The sequence below is a fragment of the Protomyctophum bolini genome (assembly GCF_963924005.1).
Source record: "Protomyctophum bolini genome assembly, chromosome: 8".
In the NCBI taxonomy this organism is placed as follows: Eukaryota; Metazoa; Chordata; class Actinopteri; order Myctophiformes; family Myctophidae; genus Protomyctophum; species Protomyctophum bolini.
The window spans coordinates 14,332,874-14,351,014 of NC_137869.1; the positions used below are offsets into that span (position 1 = coordinate 14,332,874).

Genomic DNA, 18,141 nt, shown 5'->3' on the forward strand with positions numbered 1-18,141 from the left:
ACTTGGAAAGATGTAGAAAATAATAATTATTCATATCCATAACATAAGGACAACATACACTGGAAAGAGAAAGTTTCAGTTTGATCTGTCAATGTATGAGAACTTTCAGATAGTATTTTGTGATGTTCTCAACCGGCATATGTACATGTATACGCTAATTATAAGGGGAGACGAAGATAAATCTGTATCGCACGCTATACTGTATAATTTACTTTTATTTAATTTTTTTATGTATTAAAAGATGATTCCTGCTTAAAAAATAATCAGTTTGTAGGAAAATGCATTACTGTTGATAGCAATGTTTACTGTCATACTAGCAACAATGAGAAAATACCACTTTTCTGAATCATGGATGTTATGAAGCATTTCAATTATTACAAAATTCTAATGTTTGATGATCATCTCCAAACTGCAAGGATTCGATAAAAGCTACTACAAAACCCACACACCATGGTACCATTAGTATAACATACAAAAAGGCAAAAACGTTAGGCAGGTAACATTTTAAGATTAGCCTACATTACAGTAATGGCGATTACAGTATCATTCACTTGCTGTATAATACCACATGTCAGAAGCAGTAAAGTTTCCGGCCATGCAAATATATACAGGTAAGAGTAGATAAAAGGGTTGGCATCACTTTGAGGCTGCCATAAAGAAATGAATTACCTCCATGGACAAAGTTCTTGACTACATCAAGATATCGACATATGGAATGTTACCATTTACTTTTAGCATGAGGAGTACACAGTTGACCGAGATCTACAGTAAAAAACATCTGTACTAAGGTGACCAAAATGCACCTATAGATTAACAGACCAAAATGTTCGCAGGCCCAAATATTATTGGTCCATATTGTGACTATGTTTGGGCTGAGTAGAAAGGTTTACCATGTTCAGTGACATGCATGTTCAATCCGTTACTCTGATCATGTTGGATTTGCCAGTGTTAAACTAGAGTGATTTGTTTGCATCAAAACAGCAAAGTTATCCAAAGCACACAAGCTACCAACTTTCACTATTCATGCCTAAGAAAGAAGGCACTTGGTGATATAATGAAAACTTGTAAAATAAATGTCCCCCATAATAGTAGGGTCCAGCATGGACCATATAGTTCATAAGCGGCAACACATAGTGTGTTGTAGTGTGGATCAGGATTACAAAAAAGTCAAAATGAAAATCACACCAGCCAGGCAAATGGTGAATGCAGGTCAGCATTGTCAAGCACCAATTGTACAGCTAATGTTAAGGAGCTAAACTTCCAGATATCCATGACAGAATCATAAGTGAGGATTCAGTAGGCCTATTCATACAAAGAACCACAATAATGTCAACTGTATATTGTCATTTGGTTTGCAGTACAATCTTTGTAATGTATATGCAGTGTTGTGCACTATAGAATACACATACAGAATGATAATCATGCTACTTAATATTGATATCTCTTCTACAGTTCCTTGGCATTGTCCTTTGGCTTTAAAAATATATATATATTAAAAAAGAAGAAAAAAAACTGTTCAGATGTTTGACTGATCCAATGTTATGAGTGATCCAGTCTTAGGCCAGTGTTGGGTTTAAAGGCTAATAGACAATGAACTCAGGATTGTGTTTCCCTGGCATTGTATCACCAATGGCCATCTGTGTTGCCTTGCTCCGTTTGTCCTTTTTAATCTGTGCAGAACTTTGGTCAACTACGGTTGTTTTTAAAGGTGATATATAAATAAAGTTTGACTGATTGATCTTTATGAAAGACTAAGGAATAGAAAAGTTATAACGCAGAGGTTGCTGAAATCTGCACAAATTATACAGTGTGGAATTAGATCACATAAATTGACGAATAATTGATTTTACACACCCGTTTGTTGTGCGTGTGTGCACGCGCGCGCATCCCCTTCCATCTGCACTGGACCTGACATTGTAGGATGTGTATGGTATACAAAAGGAAAGGGGAAAATAAGACATTTTCTTTCATACAGAAGGGAACAGTAATAATGTTATCAAATGGCGAGAGTCTTTGTACACAGCAGTCCGTGGTAATTGTACGAGTAGGTTTCATGGAAAGGTCCGCTATGATGTTGGAGCTGTTACATCATGGAATGTCTGACAGCTTCCTCCAGTGACTTCCTGGTTACCAGTAGCCGTACCACCTCCTCGTTCTTCTTTGTTAGTCTTTTCCGAGCCTGATCATGGGTCACCATGGTCATATCCCAGCCATTCACCTGGGGAAGAGTCATTGAAAAAGAAAAATGTTGCCCATTATTTGTCCAAGCTTGCTTGATTAGAACAATACTTGCATCCATACACCCCGTTTACCACTTAAACCCTGGCATCTATACTTGGCAATTGTTCCCTACAGGATAGTGTTGCTAGGGTCAAGTGGTTAATGATGGAAAGAAAAACAGACCAACTCATGAATAATAGTAAAGAATTATCTTGGTTAGACATTTTCATTTAGATTGATTAAAACTCTACCATTTCGATGAACTGTGATGAGGTATAGTTGGAGCTGCTTCAATCAACATACTTTAACTGAACTGTATACATAGTGCCATCTTGTGGTGATAAAATTTAGGGCTGAAGTTATGGATTATTTTCTTAGCGATTTTCTATCACTTTTCCGTTTAATCGAATAATGGATAATTTGTTATATTTATATCAATGAATCGATTCAAAAATAAAAGACCAAATCAATTAGTATGATTAAGTACCCTAGTTTATACTTTATATTGCTAAAATGGAAGATCTAGACCAGGGGTAACCAACCAGGGGTTCGCGAGCTACCGGTAGCTCGCGGGAACCTTTCAAGTCGATCCCGAAGTGTCAGACTGACGGGCAGCCAGACATCACAGCAGAATGTCGTTCGCAAAAAAGAGCAGATCTACAAGCTAACAACGTGAAGATCTGTTCCCCTTGCTTCCACCGCACCGCCCTCGGCCCGCCCCCTTTTAGCACTCTGTGCTCATGTGCTGTGTCCTGTGTGTCTGTTGTTCCCTCGCAGCCGCAGGCAGCACAGCGTCAGAGTGAACGCAGCATGTGTCCCCGACACGTTGAATACTAAACCTATTTGTAAAGTTCGAACGCCGACTTTTAACCAAACGTGGGAGAAACACTGTGCACGGCTGCACGCACAAATAAAGAGTGCACTCGCGCACGCACATGACGGATTATTATCGATCAAAACAATCATTAGCGTCGCTTAAAAGCATGTGTTGCACAACATGAATATCACTATGACAAAGTGTCAAAATGTTTAGTGCCGCTGTCAAAACATGACGTGTACAGTGAGAGTTGAAGATTCTAACTATTGGAACAAGAAAGCCACAGTTTTGAAGGAAGTGCATGGGTCCCAGACAGGGCTTGACGCTTAGCTCATGGATGCATGCATGATAGACAGACTATCCGTTTTTATCCTGCTGTTCTATCATGGGATATTCGATGCAGGGCAAGATGCTCGATTGTGAATTAAATTGTAACATTCTCCTTGGCTTTGACTACTTCAGACAGAACATCTGACACACAGCTACAGTAGACTATTAATTTACTAAGCTGGTACAGACGCTATGGTGTGCTATTCATGAGAACATAATGCAAATCACAAACCAGGATATTCCTTATACACCGGCTCTCTTTATTCTGGGTGATCCATCGCCACTAAAACACCTCCCTGCACCTCTAGCTGACTGGATTCAAACAGCATTAATGGTGGGTAGGAAAATCATTGTTAAGGAATGGAGGTATTGTGGCTGCTTTGGAGAGGTTATCCTTTAAAATGAATAATCAGTTAGATAAATATGATCTGAAGTGGGACGTGTTCCTCAGTCATGTTGCAGGTCCCTTGGTGTGATCCATGGTCAGGCAATGCCCTCTTGATTGTTTATTGTATTACACATTATGATACGGTTGATGATGCTGCGTTTGGTCGTGTAAATAATGTAAACTATTTTCACATTTTAATTAGATTTTTCCCTTTTTTTTCTTTCTATTTGTTTATCTATCTATCTTGCCTGTCCATGAATACGTACTCTGTTGTTGTTGTTTGTGTTTGTATTTTAAGTTCTCTGTTTTATGTGTTTGTAAAAAATAGTTTACATACAAATAGTAAAATAAAGTACTGATCATAAAATAAAAAAATAATAATAAAAAAATACTAAGCTGGTAACTTACTCGGCTGCCTACCGTTGCTCGTTAAGCAGGTCACACAATGGATATGGACCACTGATATTTATCCAGCCAGGTCGGTGATTACTTATCATTCATACTGTGCAACACATGCTTTTGTAAGCGACGCTAAGGATTGTTTTGATCGATAATAATCCGTCATGTGCGTGCGCGAGTGCACTCTTTATTTGTGTGTGCAGCCGTGCACAGTGTTTTCTCCCACGTTTGGTTAAAAGTTGGCGTTCGAACTTTACAAATAAGTTTAGTATTCAACGTGTCGGGGACGCTATCATGAACTCGTATGACTGACTCACATCTTAATGACACCCTCAGACTGGCAATCACTAAATATGAACCAGATTTCAAAACGCTTGCAGATAAAGTGCAGTCACAGCTCACATCAGTCTCATTAAAGGTGGGCTGACCCTGAGAGTATGTCACCATATCTGTGCAAATATATATGGTCATGTTATGCCTATGTCATTTGAACATCTGCCAATGTAAATATTCATTGAAATGAGAAACAAAATATTGTGCTGTAAAAGCAATTCATGTCCTTTGCATTTTGTTTTATTTTAAAAAAACTCAACAAAGAAGTTTATTTGTATTTCTGTCCTAATATTTTTTATTTCTAATACATTTGTCTTAATATTATTTGACATTGATAATATAACTTACTATAAGTATTTATTCTAATTTAAGCTTTAGTCTTTGTGTGGATGTGTGCACATGCATTGAGCCTGTCAGAAATAGCAAAAAAACAAGTGTTTTTTCTAACACGTTTTAGTGGTAGATCTTGGCTTACAATTGGGAATAAAATGGGCTCTTGGGCTTGAAAAGGTTGGTTACCACGGATCTAGACTGAGTGACGGTCATTATTATGAATTATTTTTTTAAGTCATGTAAATTGATTAGTTTGATTAACTGTTGCACCACCAAAAACATTTGTCAATGAACAAGTATGATTACATACATACCTGCATTATTTTGTCCCCCATCATCAATCCTGCCACCTCCGCTGGTCCTCCTTGCGACACTCGGGTTACATAGATCCCCTATGAGGTCACATACAGTATGAGGTCACATACAGTATGAAGTCACATACAGTAGGTCAGGGGTTTCCAAAATGTTTTCATGTCATAAGACTCCTAAAGTTTCCGTTTCAGTATATTTATAGTACAAAATCGGGTGTGCACTTTACAGCAGCAATACATCAAAAACATATCAATAAGAAAACATATTAAAATGTGCGTAGCTAGTATAGATCATCAAAAATAAAACTAGGCGGAACCATAGTGCATAGAGAAAAGATGTGTTTTTAGCCTCGATTTAAAAATGTCCAGGGAATTTGCATCTCTGACATCTTCAGGGAGAGCGTTCCAGAGACAGGGGGCACGATGTGTGAATGCTCTGCCCCCAACCGTGCTTTTATTATGTGTTGTGACTGTGAGTTTTCCGGCATCCTGAGAGCGTAGTGGTCTTGGAGGGATGTATATTTTTACTAAACTGGACATGAGTCCATTTAAGGTTTTATAGGTCAGAAGGAGTATTTTGAAGTCGGCTCTGGCCTGTATGGGCAGCCAGTGTAGTGCCATGAGTGTTGGTGTGATGTGGTCAAATTTCTCTGCATTTTGGACTAATCTAAAACCATTTGTTGCGGTTGATGGTAAACCAGAGAAGAGGGTGGAGAAATGTGACTTTCATTAGGCCATAGATTCCCTTTGCAAATGATTCTGTCATAACGACCCTATGAAAAGATGTTTTGGTTTAATTAGTGGTGATAGTGAAACATATTGTTAGACTAGTAACTTAAACAGATGTTTAAATTAAATTAATTAATACGTGTTTGAATGTTTCTGCTACAGGACTACAGGACATCCCAAGACTATCCGTTACTTTCACTAGATGTCATAGTTCCCAGCCTAATTCGTATTCTGTTGACGGTATTTAGCGTAGAAAGCTGCTTTAGGAGGTTACAACAATGCAAAGATCACGGAACACTGTTGTACAAGTACTACGTATAAATCAGGCTTAAGTGGTGGTTTGATTATTCAATGTAATTCATCAGGGGACACAAAAACAACTAAATAGACAGCTGAATGAACGAATGAAAATGTTTCTTTGTTAGGCAATTGTCTTCGAAGTTCTATTAACAAAGCTATATTGGAGATTTCATACCGGTAATTAGTTTAGAAATAATATGTCTATATTATGGATAATTCATAATTCTATATATTATGCTGGTATGAAGTTGAACAATACATGACTCTTGCTCCAAGTCCATTTACAAATACAATTTAGACAGTAACCAGAGGGATTTACAACATCATGTCAATGCAATGCTATGACATCAGCTACCAATGATGTTCAGGCTTTTTCCAACAGACTAGGCCGAGGAAGGCTCTGCTGAAACACGTTTGAATGCTGCCTGTGCTTAATTAAATAAAGGACATTTCTCAGAGTGTTGATTCTTCTGTTTTGTTCCCCAGTGATACTCGTTCTCAATATTGCTTTACTTCCACTGCCTACAATGAGTATATTTTCAGGGAAAAAAACTAAACAGTGAAAAAGGGGAAATGTATGTTTTTAAGTTTTAACTTCTGCAAAATCTCACACACACACACACACACACACACACACGCACCTTGTCAGTCTTGTCCTCAGAGAAGGGGTTCTGTCCGGGATCCTGGTCAATTCCTCCTCCGATACTAAAACCTAAAATCAGGTGATCTCCCTGCCTCAGTTTCTGGATCTCAATCCGTTGCTGTTAAACAGAGAGCATTTTTATTCCTCCTAACTGAGCAGAAATACACAACATAAAGGCAATAACTCTGTTGAAGTGTATGCTTTCATCTAGAGCCTTTCGGCACCCTCGGTTACCTTTTCTGAAGTTTGGATGACGGTACCCTAGGGTCCCTCATAGCTTATTCCACCCTCCATAGGACACAGATTTACCCACTATCTGTTCACATTGAGCCGCACCGCCACTTGAGTGTTGGTGAGATATTTCAAAGATGCATAACACAGCTATAGGAGACAACGGAAACGGGTGCGAAACCGCATTAACCGCCGATGCTGTTAAGTATTATTAATCTTTTTTTTTAATTTTGCTTCGCTGAACTTCTCTCTCCTCCTTGACTTCCCCTTGTACCGCCTCCCGCACCAGGGCAGGGTGGTCGGTGCGAGGCAGTAACGTAGGGACGCGCAGCTAGGCAGTCGCCGCTCGGGAGGCGGTACAATGGGAAGTCAATAAGGAAGTCAAGGAAGAGAGTTCAGCGAAGCAAAATTTCAAAAAAAGATTAAAATACTTAACAGCATCGGCGGTTAACTGCCTCTGATTCCGGTTCCTGCCTCTGATGTCTGATCTGCTCTGTCTCAGCTAGCCACTCTCGGTGCAGGAGGCGGTACAATGGGAAGTCAATAAGGAAGTAAGAGAGAATTTCAGCAGCCAAAACAGTCAAACAAAAAATACTTAACAGCTTCTGCGCCAAATGAAATTTCTCTCACGTTTCCGTTGTCTCCTATAGCCGATTTATGCTTCTTTTGAAACATCTCACCACCACCACCAAAAGGCCGCAGCACGGCCTGCACGGAGGGTATGTACGGTACATCCGTCTACCATAGCTCGTGGAATAAATGCATAGGGACCCTACGTAAAGTCACATCCAAATTTCAGAAAACTTCACGGAGGGTACCGAGAGAGGCTAAGAAAAGGTAACCGAGGGTTCCGAAAGGGGCTAGCTTTCATCTTTAGTGCAATGGAATTAATGCGAAGTCAACCTCATCACTATGCATCATTTCGCTTGCAAGAATGTTCTCCCTCCATTAGAGTCCACTCACTCACTGGGAGACACTGCTCTTTTATCACTTCAATCCTGTCTTTTGACTTTCACTGGCAGCTGCTGTCTCTCTAAACCAGATGGATGAACGGCTGTGACAGCAGGACTCCTCAGTCCTCCTCACAACACTCCTCAACACAAACACTGCCTCTGTGTGTGATGGTGAATAACTGGTCTCCCTCTCTCTCCTGGAAACCTCTGCAAAGTGTGAGTCAGTCAGTGGGTCATTCATTGTAGACTTCCAGTCAATCTACTGTCTAATGTTCTGGCACACTAACCCATTTCTACTCCTGAGTCAGTGTAGGGTAATCTTACCAAAATTCAAAGTCCAAATGCTACTGTATCCCTCCTTTTTACCACTCTCCGTCACATCTCTTAACACCACCAGAAAGTATTAGATTAATGCAGTACCTCAGAGCTCGCCTTGATTGTCCAACAATATGTGCACACTGCACAGGGATCGCCGGAAATGTTAAGTTGTAGGCTAACTGACTGCTTATCACATAGCAGCACGTAGCCTAGGATAGCTCATAGCGTTACCTAGCCCTAAAACACCACGCCTACTGTACCCGAGTGCAGTGTGGAATTTTGCATTGGAAATTCTGGAATTTCCTTTATATTTCAAATGTAATACTCAACAATAAAGTTTCATCTCTCATTCTATGGCATTTAAAATGTGGCGTTCATCAGCTATTGTTTGGTTTGCCTTAAACTACCATTGTCCGACATTAAAGTTCGATTATTTGGCAACGGATTCGAGCTACAGCTCTATTTCCTCTAGCTGGTGAAACAAAACACATAGTCACATACATATAATTTAAATGCTGCGTATTGATAGGGTCCAGGCAGGGCCAGGCTTCTCAAAGTGAACAATGGATGCCTGCTGAATGAATACTCCCAAACTTACCACAACAGCAGTCACCGGCTGTCCAGGGATGAACGACATATCGTCGGACCTGGAAAACATTTTACTGTAAAAAAACGCGAACTCTTGTTATGCGTTTGTTTGTTTATCTATTCAACCGTACACACCACAAAGGTTCCGAGAGCAGGACAACTTCCTGGATCATTCCATGAGTAAAACTAACAACTGCTTCTGAAATGTAATAATAAGGAAAGGCTTTGCTGATGACGTCACTTCACCTTCCCTTGGTTGGGTGCTCGCGTTGTGTGACACGGTGCAGCCAGGAAGGGTGGCGTCTTGGTAGCACGCCTTAAGACGCGATCACTCCACCCATGTGTGGTACTTGGATTAGCAAATGGAGCGCTTCAAATCATCATGCATCCCCATGTCCTGGCATGGGACAAGGAATGGGACAGGGTGGGGCATTACTCCAGTCCATAAATGGGCACTTGGCCTAGGCCATCTGTAACTGTTGAGTCGTCGACTCGTCGTTGGCCCCATTTCGTGATGCAAGGATTATCTTGTCTGACACATAACATCTGAGACTTCTGTGATCTTAGATCATCCGGAAAAATCAAGTACGGTAATCAAATAACAGTTAAAAATATAGCACTTTAATTCCAATTTCCTACAGACGGTATGAACATCCACGGCCACTAGATGGCAGTGTCTGATAAATTACAAGAAACAGTGAAATTCCATCAATGATATAGTAAGGACGGGTTTCTATGTGATTTTTAGAATAATATAAAAGTTGTCCATTTTAAATAACAAAATATATATATATATTTATCACAGTTGTTGCAAGCAATAGGGCTATCATTTGTCAACATAAACCCGTAGGCACATACTGTATAACTGTTGTCATTACATTAATCGAACTGTCCTTGATTTTTAATAAGGTCCTAAACAGTCTCCCATGTTTCCCTGAACAGTACTTTGTTTTCAGCTCTGGATATTTGATCAAAATGCTGTTTACCTGCGTCACACACTGTTGAGAATGGATCAGCTTCTCATGCTAGAGCTTCTGGACCCTTTAGGAATCTACAAATCCAGTCTTTAGTTTTCCTACATTATCCTTCCTTATCGTCGCATGGCTTTTCACATTCTCTCAGTCTTACCTTTATAGGAACATTTCCATGGACAACACAACACAGCTGTGTCCCTGACTTAGAAACAATAGCTACTTTTCAATCATCACCTCATCTCTCCTGCAAATAGTCAGTTTGTGTAAAATGTAATCTGGATTTACACTATGCAAACAGGAGAATATTCATGTACATTGGTTAGTATATTTAAAAGCATTTAAATTAACATACATAGCCTACAGTACCCTTCAGTCATTAGCACATCTCACTTTCCTTTACAGTTAGAAAGGTAATATACTAGCCCCAGTATGTTCCCTCATAGTGTGGTACGAGGTGTATTTCCGTAGGATTTTTTTGCTAAAAGTGATTTTTTTGCTTTTTTGGCTTTCATAGGGACCAAACTGTCAGAAAATGATGGGGTTCAAATATTACGCCAGACAATTAATGTCCGATTTTCATAATATTAGGGTTGTTTTATATAGGTTTTTAAATATTCTGAGTTGATTTATTATTATTACACTTTGAAAGTAGCCAGAATAATCTTTTCTGACTTTAGGTTGGGGTCTTTCTTCACCGGGACCCCCCGGACTCATCTCAGTACTCATTACATTCCTCGCTCTGCTCCTGTTCCAGAACAATGTCAAATTAGATAATACTTGCTTTTGTAGCTGGGCACTGATTACAAAAATGAGTAGTAGTTAATACAGGGGGTCTTCCACAGGGGGCCGGGACTAGTTTTTCCCCTATTCTTGCACCCATATATACAGATTTTCAAGTATTTCGAATAGTATTAGAATATCTTGCGTTTATGTAAAGTACTTTGATAGTTTATTAGTATTCTACCATTATTGTTGACAGATGTTACTGCAGGGAATAAAGGTATTGCAACTTCTCACTTTGGGCACGCAGAATGTGTCCATTTATTTCACACACTGCACTCACACTAACAACACAACACAACACACACACACACACACACACACACACACACACACACACACACACACACACACACACACCTATCCTCTTAAAGAGCCCATGGTCAATTATGCCTACAATACATTATTTGCAGGATCTATTCATCTTCGTCATCATCATCTTGAATGTCCTCCCTAATAGTGTTGTTTCCTCAGCCCTATGTTCCCTCAGGCCTATGTTCCCTCAGCCCTATGTTCCCTCAGCCCTATATGTTCCCTCATTCCAAAACAGACAGGGGGGGGGGGCTGTAAGGCATCGATTATACTATAATGCTACCCATACAGTAGTTCACCCTGCAGCAACAGAACACATTACAGATACCAAGTTACAGCAATGACACTACTGCATGGGGTCTAGTCTATCTACTTTGTTATAGCAAATGCTCCACAACAACACAGTGAAACAGTGAACAGTGAAACATTCCTTAAACAGTACTTAATTATCTGTTTTGAATCTCAGGTATGTTTCCATTGCATAGTTGTCTCATCAACCTAGAGTGCACCTTAATGAACTGACACCAACTATTTAAGCTACGTTGACAAACACAAAACTAGTTTAGCTTGTAGAACATCCTGTCTCCTCATGTCCCCAAGTAACACTGTCATCTGAAAGGCCATCTGCAATAACCTAATATTAAGTATACTGCGCACCCATTCACCTTTGCAGCTAAGTGTCCCTTTCTCAGACTGCAACTGTAGCCTACTTACTGTATAAGACGGAAGACCCATTTATTGAAATCCCAAACATGGAATATACTTGGACCATGCATTATGCCACATATAATGCCTGTCTGGACGGCCACCTGCCAGTATACAGTGGATAACTTCCCAGTCTTTCTGGGTAAGTTGGGTGACTATATAGCTATTTTTACCCTGAAATCCCAATTTTGGGCCTGTCATTATAGGCTAAGAAGAAAGGACAATTGCTGATCTACAAGGTCACAACATGCCGTAATGTGTTGTGAGCTTGTAGATCGGCTTTTCCCCAAAAATAAGTTTTGATAAATGACTTATTTTAAAATGTGTAGCGCAGTGGAATAGAGTAGACACTATGACACGTCAAGAGTCAATTAGTACTATATAGGCTATACATTTGTGTTCTGGTAATATCATTGATCACTTGTTTTGCATGTCCGTGGCAAAAATAAAATATTATTTTGTTAACGGCAAGCTTCCATCACCATTGGAGTCATTGGAGCATTTTGCATGCCGTGTTTATAGTCCAAAAGGCTCTTACTTTGAAAATAGCTGATCTACAAGCTCAAACTACAACCTTGTAGATCAGCTATTGTTGGCTAAAGTTCTCCTTGGAAAAGGGATGCTATGGTTCAAGTGGTTTAATGTAAAAAAAGAAAAAAAGTTCCTATCCCACAATGATTTGGTGGGCCCCTGTATAGTAACTCTGAGGACCCCCTAGGGGTCATGGGCCCCCTGTGGAAGACCCCTGGTATTGGCTACTACCATTTTTTTATATCAGAGCCCAGCTACAAATACTTTTATGCTTAATTTATGATCTAATTTGACAATATTCTGGAGCAGGAGCAGAGCGAGGAATGTAATGAGAACTGGAATAGGCCCAGGGGTCAGTCCGGGAGGTCCCAGGTGAGGAAACACCCCTACCAAAAGTCAAAAAAGATTCTTCTGATCACTTTAAAAGTTTAAGAAATCAACTCAGAATGTTTTAAAACATACAAAATAATTCTAATATTATGAAAATCGGACATTAACTGGCTGGCATACTGTTCTTGGAGGTCCCAAATAGATGACCCCCCCAGAAACGGGGTGGGGGTCGGGAAAATTTTAACCCCTCATTTTCTCATAGTTTGGACTCTATAGAACCAAGATCTGTAAAAAAATCAATTTTAGCACAAAAATCCTACGGGAGCTGTTTTTTTTGACGCCTCGTACCACACTATCAGCACTACGCTCATTCTGTAGCTCCAGAATGAGCGTAGTGCTGAGGGAACATACTGGGGCTAGGTAATATACATGACCCTCCTTTTGGTCTCTTAATGCTCACTCTGAAATTGGCCACCAGTGAGTCTCATTTATCCATTTGTAACTTTGAGACTTTGAGATTTTACTGTGTGCTGTGTTTTAGTAGTATCCAGGGGCAAAAGGTGGAGGTGGTCTCAGATACTCTTCAGGTAATCCACTATCAGATAGTCTTATAGTATGTCTATAACTGGAAGATGGTGGCCACTTGATTTCCTGCTCCCCTGGAATCTCCTGATATTCATTTTCAGTAGGTTCGCCTCTGTCTGTAGACTCTGGATAAGTCAGTCTGGGCTGCTGCAACATGCATTTATTTTTTTGCAATGTCTTCTTGATATTCATTAGGTTGATGGCTGCTGACAGCTGCACATCATCGTTCCTTACTAATTGCGTGTCCGCAGACTGCTGGCCATCATGTGTGTTTGACACAGTGGGGAAGACCACTGTGGACACTGATGAAATCTGAGCTGCAGAGCTAGATCTGGTACAAGCCTGGACCATCTTCTTCTGTGTTAGTGGTGGTAGAAGAGTCCTAGCAGGGAGGTCAGGAAGCTGATCTGGCTGGGTGGGGTTGACCAGATATTTCTTCCTTGGCAATGGCACAGGCCAGAGAGCCTCCACCTGAAATATACAGGCAGCATAGTGTTGTCAATCACTATTCACTATATAAAAATTATAGAGTGAATAAGACCTTTTTTTAAATAAATCCTTCCATTTGAGAGCTTCAGATGATGAGTAGAACTATGGCCACAAGTCATTAATTAAGCTTTAGGAGTGAGTGAGTGAGTGAGTGTCTTGTCTTACAACTCAACCTATCCCTAGGATTACAATTAAAACATCAAAAACACAATTATAAAACGTTACATTCACTTCTCAGTAACATAAATTGAAATAACACAATGAGCCACTTATGTTCTTCGTTTGCTAATCCCAAACTCTATCAACAAATGCAAATACAAGCCATTTAGTCGATCTGCATCACTTAACTTAACCACACCATGTCTGAATTTTGACACCTGTTAAATAATGTAACTTGTAATTACATTCAAAGACCTTGTACCCAGAGGCTTCGTTGCTGCGAAAATTGGCTCCAGCCAAATTATTATTTGTTACCAAAACTACTTTTTGAAAGCTGTCAGAAGGTGCGTTGTTAACCCATTTATTTAGGCCTGACGTCGGGGGGGGAAAAAAGTCATCTGAAAGAATATATATTCAAAGATTTGTGCCGCATTTTCACGATTAAAAAAAAATAGCAGACCTACAAGCCCACGAGCTTGTAGATCAGCTATTTTTCAATAGCTAAAGTATTACATAATGCTTAGTTAAAACACCAAAAGGGGTTCCCGCCCAGAATCAATGAGCTGGCCCTTAATGGAAATGGTAACTTAACTTGACCTGCAAAGCATACTTGTCAACCGTAATGATTAACCTATACTGCCACCTCCAACAATGCACATCATTCAGAACCATTCAGAATCATTCTTTACCTCAGCTGGAATTTCAGACATTGAGTTGGACAAGTCATCTTCCAGGGATGGGTAAAATGTGTTTGGTTGGCTTTTAGTGACAGCAGGTCTCTTGGTAATATTTGGAGAAGGGACTTCAGAGGCCCCTAGTGCAGTGGGGCGATGTGGAAGGGCAGGCGGCACGTCATCCTGTGGTTTTCGTTGATTGTTATGTGGATGTTGGAAGATATTAACGCCATAATTCAGTGGTTGCCTTTGGGGAAACAGGAGCTCAGCATAATCAGCTCCATCCTTTGATACCTTTAATATTAACAAAGAAAGAGAAATGTTGTGTTGACATTTTTGAAAATGCCTCCGTTATACAGTACTAGAAGCATCTGGTGGAAAAAGACAGATATGTATAACTAACATGCCTTATCATTTATCAATGCCTTATATGCATTCCTATAATCATAGATTAGACTAAACTAGTTTAGTGTGTGCCCAGGGTGTCTCATACCTCAGAATTTGCCACTACAGTGTCAGCCTGTTTGTCATTTATTGTTCTCTATAATTATGAACCACTCGTTTTTACTAATAAGTGTAGGCCCGTTCCCTGAACACATTATGATCGACTGTCATTCATGGATAATGAATACACTTACAGTACAGTATGTGCATCCTTGGTGAAGTGTCTGGCCTTTTTGTCTTATTTGACTAATGGATTGAAGAACTATTCTGAATTTAGGCCAAAACAAACACATTGTGTGATGAGAAAGAAAATATTCTCACCTGTCCACAAGGAAGAGTCAGTAATTCATTGAAAGGCATCATGGGAGTCCTGCGGTGAAAATCCACCAGATCCTGGAGAAAACTGTGACGTGTATTCTCTCCAACGATGACATAATACCCATCCATCAGGGCATCTATCATGAAGTGCCTACAGCGGTCGTCAGCGCTACAGGTTTACATGAGCACACGCACGCACACGCACACGCACACACACACACACACACACACACACACACACACAGTCAGGAAGAGGAAACAGAACAGGACTTTGAACTGTAACACTGAGCAGGGGCGAGGTGACTCCGCGAGGTGACACCAGGGAGGATTTGTTTGTAATATATATTAAGATCCACGCTTAAATGCTGACGCAAAAGTGAATATGTTCTAATAGTATACAGTAGGTGTGCCTGCCATGGAGAAAACATGTTATTTATCATTTGTGTTATAAGGCTGAGTAAGAAGTGCTTTATCCTACAAAACATTCACCGATATGAGAGCGTGTACCCAATCCGGCTTTCACTGACTCGGATGAGGAAATAGCCTGGAGGCTTGGACAGCAACAGCTCCTCTGCGGTCCTGTGAAAGACATGAAATAATATTTTCTTTAAGGCAGCTTATACCTTAGCAAGAAAACTCATTGCACACATTTTAAAACATGGCCCTCGTGATTCCTTGTTGTCTGCCAAGCATTGCAGATGGCAGACAGTGATACGCAGTCATTTGGAATTTTGCTGCACTTACTTCCTGGAAATAATACCATGGAACCATTCTGGAATTATTCCATTCCTGATGACAGAGTGGAGTTGAAACTGTTTGAACCAGGTAAAAACAGAATGGTGACCCTCCATCCCGTCCATTTCCACAAAGGTGTCCTAAGAGGAAAACAAACAGTTAATTTGTGGTTTAGCAACATCATAACTACTAGACCAGGCAGACAAAAATATCTATAGACATGTCTCAATCTGTGTCAGTGTGCACACTAGTTTGCAAAAATAGCCCATATGTTGCTCTGTAACAGGTGAATTAACTGCCAATTAATGTCACTCATTGATGCGATGATCGTCACACATGGAACTGGCAATGGTGATATAAGAAAATGTATTATGAGTTGTCTTCCCATTATCATCCAGTGTTCTTCTGTCACACAGTCGATGTGAAATCGTGCGAACATTGTTCCTCATTCCATAAATCAACAAAGAGAAAGAGGAAAGACCACATGTTCCTGTTGTACCAACAAGTATGCTCCACAGGTAACATTTAATAAAAGACCATAAGTGAAAAATAGTTTAACACTTCAATTTAGCAGGAATTAAAAAGGCTACAAAATCAGAGTAGGTTATTAGGTTATATATTATCGGCAATGAGTAGAGGCCAGTCCACACCAATGATTTGCGACGCAACTCTGTCTCCTTGCAGTTACAACTACTTAAAAAACTGTTGCAAGTTGAGAGTTGTGACTCGTTTACAAAATGTAGCCTATGAACATTGTATTGTATTGTATTACATTGTGTCAGCTTGTGCAGTCATATTTCTGAATGACAATGTTCAATTAAATATAAAAGAAAATGTTTCAACTGCCATAGTCATCTTAAGTGTAGGCATGTTAATAGAGCCCCGTTGGGTCCCTGATTAGAAAATGTTCTGGAATGGATATGACATTTAATAAAAATTAAGAGAAAGATGATAGCATACATCCTCGACACCAAGGACGATACCACAGATAGAGAATATGTCACACGTTTGGTTGATGTTGACAGAGGAAAGTCTAGTTCTTATGAAAATTAAATAGGCCTATGATAGTGTTGCTGCTACTAACTATGTAATAAAAAAGGATTTGCTGAAATATTTAAAACCAACGTAAAAAGTAGTTCAAGGCTAAATTCATGCCCGTTACTGAAAATGTACACACGTCTGCTAGTCACAATGTGGGACAGGGTCTGAATTTGTGGGAGCCCTTAAAAGTCTTGGAAATGAGGGACAAAGGGGGCAAAGACATCTGGTCAGTGGTGGACCACTGGTGGTGGTTACCCTACACACACAGTGCTGTTTATTTTATTTGTATCTACATTGCCTTTATTAAAGTATGTACCGGTAGGCTAAATCAATAATAAATAATAGTTAGGCCACATTCCCAAAATAGTATTGTTACATTGGAATAGGCTAGTAACAAAACGAGCATAAATACGAGCTAGGGCATCTTACTTGACTTACTACTTTACAATGTTTGTTTTAACTGGGTAACACCTGTGCAACAACTTAAAAGATACATGCCCCTTAATTATTTGTTTGATAGTTTCTTCATAAACCCAAACAACAAACTTCTGCAAGTTTAGAATGTCTTTGAATAATATGTACAGACATTGGTTGGTGACTCTTGCAGTAAATAAAGGATATTATTCATTACCCTTGCCTTTAGAACTTACATATAGCAGCATTCTAGCACCAAATAATAGCATTCAAAATAACAGCAAATATCTAGGAGTGACAGAAAAGCCAGAAACTGCGAAATGCTTCAGTAGCCATATGTTCATAAACTACGTATTTCTAAATGTAATAATAAATCTCAGCTATACCAACTATAGCGTCTCTATATGACTTACCTCGTGAGTGAAGTGTAGGTAATGACAACCCAGCAGTTCTTTCAACTCAACAAACTGCTATCATTATCACGGTTATCACCCATCACCTGTGGAGGGCGGAGTCAAACTTTCTCACGCGAAAATGAACCGATCTACAAGCTCACAACGCGTCGCGGTGAGAAGCGTTGTGAGCTTGTAGATCGGTTCATTTCAACACGCGATCGCGTCGTACAAGTCACAGTGCTGTAGGAGAATAATGAAGTACAGTAGACATTTCAGGAGTGCTTTGCAAAACAAAGTGGCCACGTCAGTGATGTCCTATTCAAATGACTATAACAAGTCACATCTGCATTTTATAGCCCCAA

At 39.8% G+C, this 18,141-nt stretch overlaps 2 protein-coding genes across 4 annotated transcripts; both read right to left on the reverse strand.

Annotated features, from left to right (window-relative positions):
- Positions 1–8: 8 nt before the first annotated feature.
- Positions 9–9,116, reverse strand: tax1bp3 (Tax1 (human T-cell leukemia virus type I) binding protein 3). The gene is made up of 4 exons (XM_080769317.1): positions 8,904–9,116; positions 6,802–6,921; positions 5,135–5,212; positions 9–2,218 (listed from the first exon to the last, which is right to left on the reverse strand). The coding sequence occupies exons 1-4, from the start codon at positions 8,961–8,963 to the stop codon at positions 2,084–2,086; spliced, it is 393 nt and encodes a 130-aa protein (XP_080625443.1). The 5' UTR covers positions 8,964–9,116; the 3' UTR covers positions 9–2,083.
- A 3,830-nt stretch (positions 9,117–12,946) lies between these two features.
- hsh2d (hematopoietic SH2 domain containing) lies at positions 12,947–16,065 on the reverse strand. Of its 3 annotated transcripts, none has more exons than XM_080769360.1 (5): positions 15,939–16,065; positions 15,702–15,773; positions 15,198–15,345; positions 14,448–14,726; positions 12,947–13,581 (listed from the first exon to the last, which is right to left on the reverse strand). In XM_080769360.1, the coding sequence occupies exons 1-5, from the start codon at positions 16,052–16,054 to the stop codon at positions 13,063–13,065; spliced, it is 1,134 nt and encodes a 377-aa protein (XP_080625486.1). In that variant the 5' UTR covers positions 16,055–16,065; the 3' UTR covers positions 12,947–13,062. The 3 variants fall into 3 exon arrangements, with proteins under 3 accessions (XP_080625486.1, XP_080625485.1, XP_080625484.1); XM_080769359.1 differs by having other exon boundaries at positions 15,198–15,363; XM_080769358.1 differs by having other exon boundaries at positions 15,198–15,363; positions 15,684–15,773.
- Positions 16,066–18,141: the final 2,076 nt, after the last annotated feature.